Source organism: Saprolegnia diclina (assembly GCF_000281045.1).
Source record: "Saprolegnia diclina VS20 unplaced genomic scaffold supercont1.127, whole genome shotgun sequence".
NCBI lineage: Eukaryota > Oomycota > Saprolegniomycetes > Saprolegniales > Saprolegniaceae > Saprolegnia > Saprolegnia diclina.
The window spans coordinates 1-1,375 of NW_008246194.1; the positions used below are offsets into that span (position 1 = coordinate 1).

The following is a 1,375-nucleotide window of genomic DNA, read 5'->3' on the forward strand; positions in this document are numbered from 1 at the left end:
GCTCGGCGACGTTGCACATGCCCTTGCCGCCGACGCCGCGCTGCAGAGAAATGTACCCGCCGTTGCCCCAGCTGGCGCCCCACGAGTTCTTGATCTTGTAGCTGCCAGCGTCGTAGCCGACCGCGAGCACGGCGTGGTCCGACTGCGCACCGGGGCACGACTTGACGACGCCGTTCTTGTAGTTCTTCCAGACGTTGTTGCCGGCCTCGACGATGACGACAACAGGCTGCTTGTCGAGCGCCGACGTGAGCGAAGCCTCGCCTTGGATGCTCACGGACGCGCCGACGCGGAGCGGCGTCTTCTTGCACGACGACTGGCACGCGCCGTTCTGGCCACTCGACCCCGACGTGTACGGGTACGCGGCGGCGGTGCAGAGACCGTTCTTGGAGATGTAGTCGAGCGCCTTCCAAGGCCAGCCGCCCTGGCAGCCGTAGCCGCTGGAGCTGTCGCAGCTCACGAGCTGCTGCGGCGAGAGGTCGAGGCGCGCACCCGTGACGAGGCAGTGACCAAACTCGGCAGCAGCAACGGCCGCAAAGGCCCAGCACGACCCGCACTGGCCTTGGTTGCGCAGCGGCGCGCTGCACGCGTGCGTCGTCCAGTCCTTGCTCGTGGCCTTGACGTCGAGCACATCCGACGAGACAAGGTCGTCGTCACTGGCCGCGCGCAGCTGGCGCGGACCGTCGCCAAACGACCCCTTGACAAAGGCGGCAAACTCGGCTTCATTCAGCAGCACAAACGGGTTCTCGAGCGAAAAGTGCGCGTCCGGGTGCTCAATGTTGAGGCGCTCGACCTCCCGCTTGGTGTCGAGGAACCGGTCGAGGAGCAGGTTCTCGGCCTCGGGCACGGACCGGCCGATCGTCTCGGGCACAAAGCCGCGCTCAAAGGCTTCGGCGCCGGCGTCGCTGAGCTTCCACGCGTTGAACTCGCGCAGGAGCGACGCGCGGTCGAGCGACGACGAGGCCATCGCGCTCGTGGCGAGAAGGAGGGCGGACGTGGCAACCGTTGTCTTCATTGCAGTCGTTGGTGGTGGTGGGTGCTTGCTCTCGAGCAAATTGGAATATGAAGAACCGGACCGCGTTGACGCGTGCTCGTATCAGACGCACCGCCGTTGTGGGTACTAAACCTTGTCATATCATAGCTCGGTGTTGGGAAGGGTATGCTGTGCTGGGATGCTAGGCGGCCCAATACGGCGTATCAGAGAGCACGGAGCAAACTCAGTTGCTGTAGCCCGTCGCGCCTCAGATCCTGACCGCATGACTTGATTCCAAACGTATCCAGTTGACGCTCGACGTATCAGACGTACACAGAGGCCAATGCCTCGACGTGCATACAGTAGGCAGACCAAGCGTGTACTAGAACACTCGTTTCAACTAGA

The 1,375-nt window shown here is 63.5% G+C and overlaps 1 protein-coding gene across 1 annotated transcript; it reads right to left on the reverse strand.

Annotated features, from left to right (window-relative positions):
• SDRG_16416 (hypothetical protein) lies at positions 1-1,114 on the reverse strand (the record flags this gene model as incomplete). The annotated part of the gene is made up of 1 exon (XM_008622625.1): positions 1-1,114. A coding segment is annotated over exon 1 (1,012 nt), but the record flags the coding sequence as incomplete, so codon positions are not given.
• Positions 1,115-1,375: the final 261 nt, after the last annotated feature.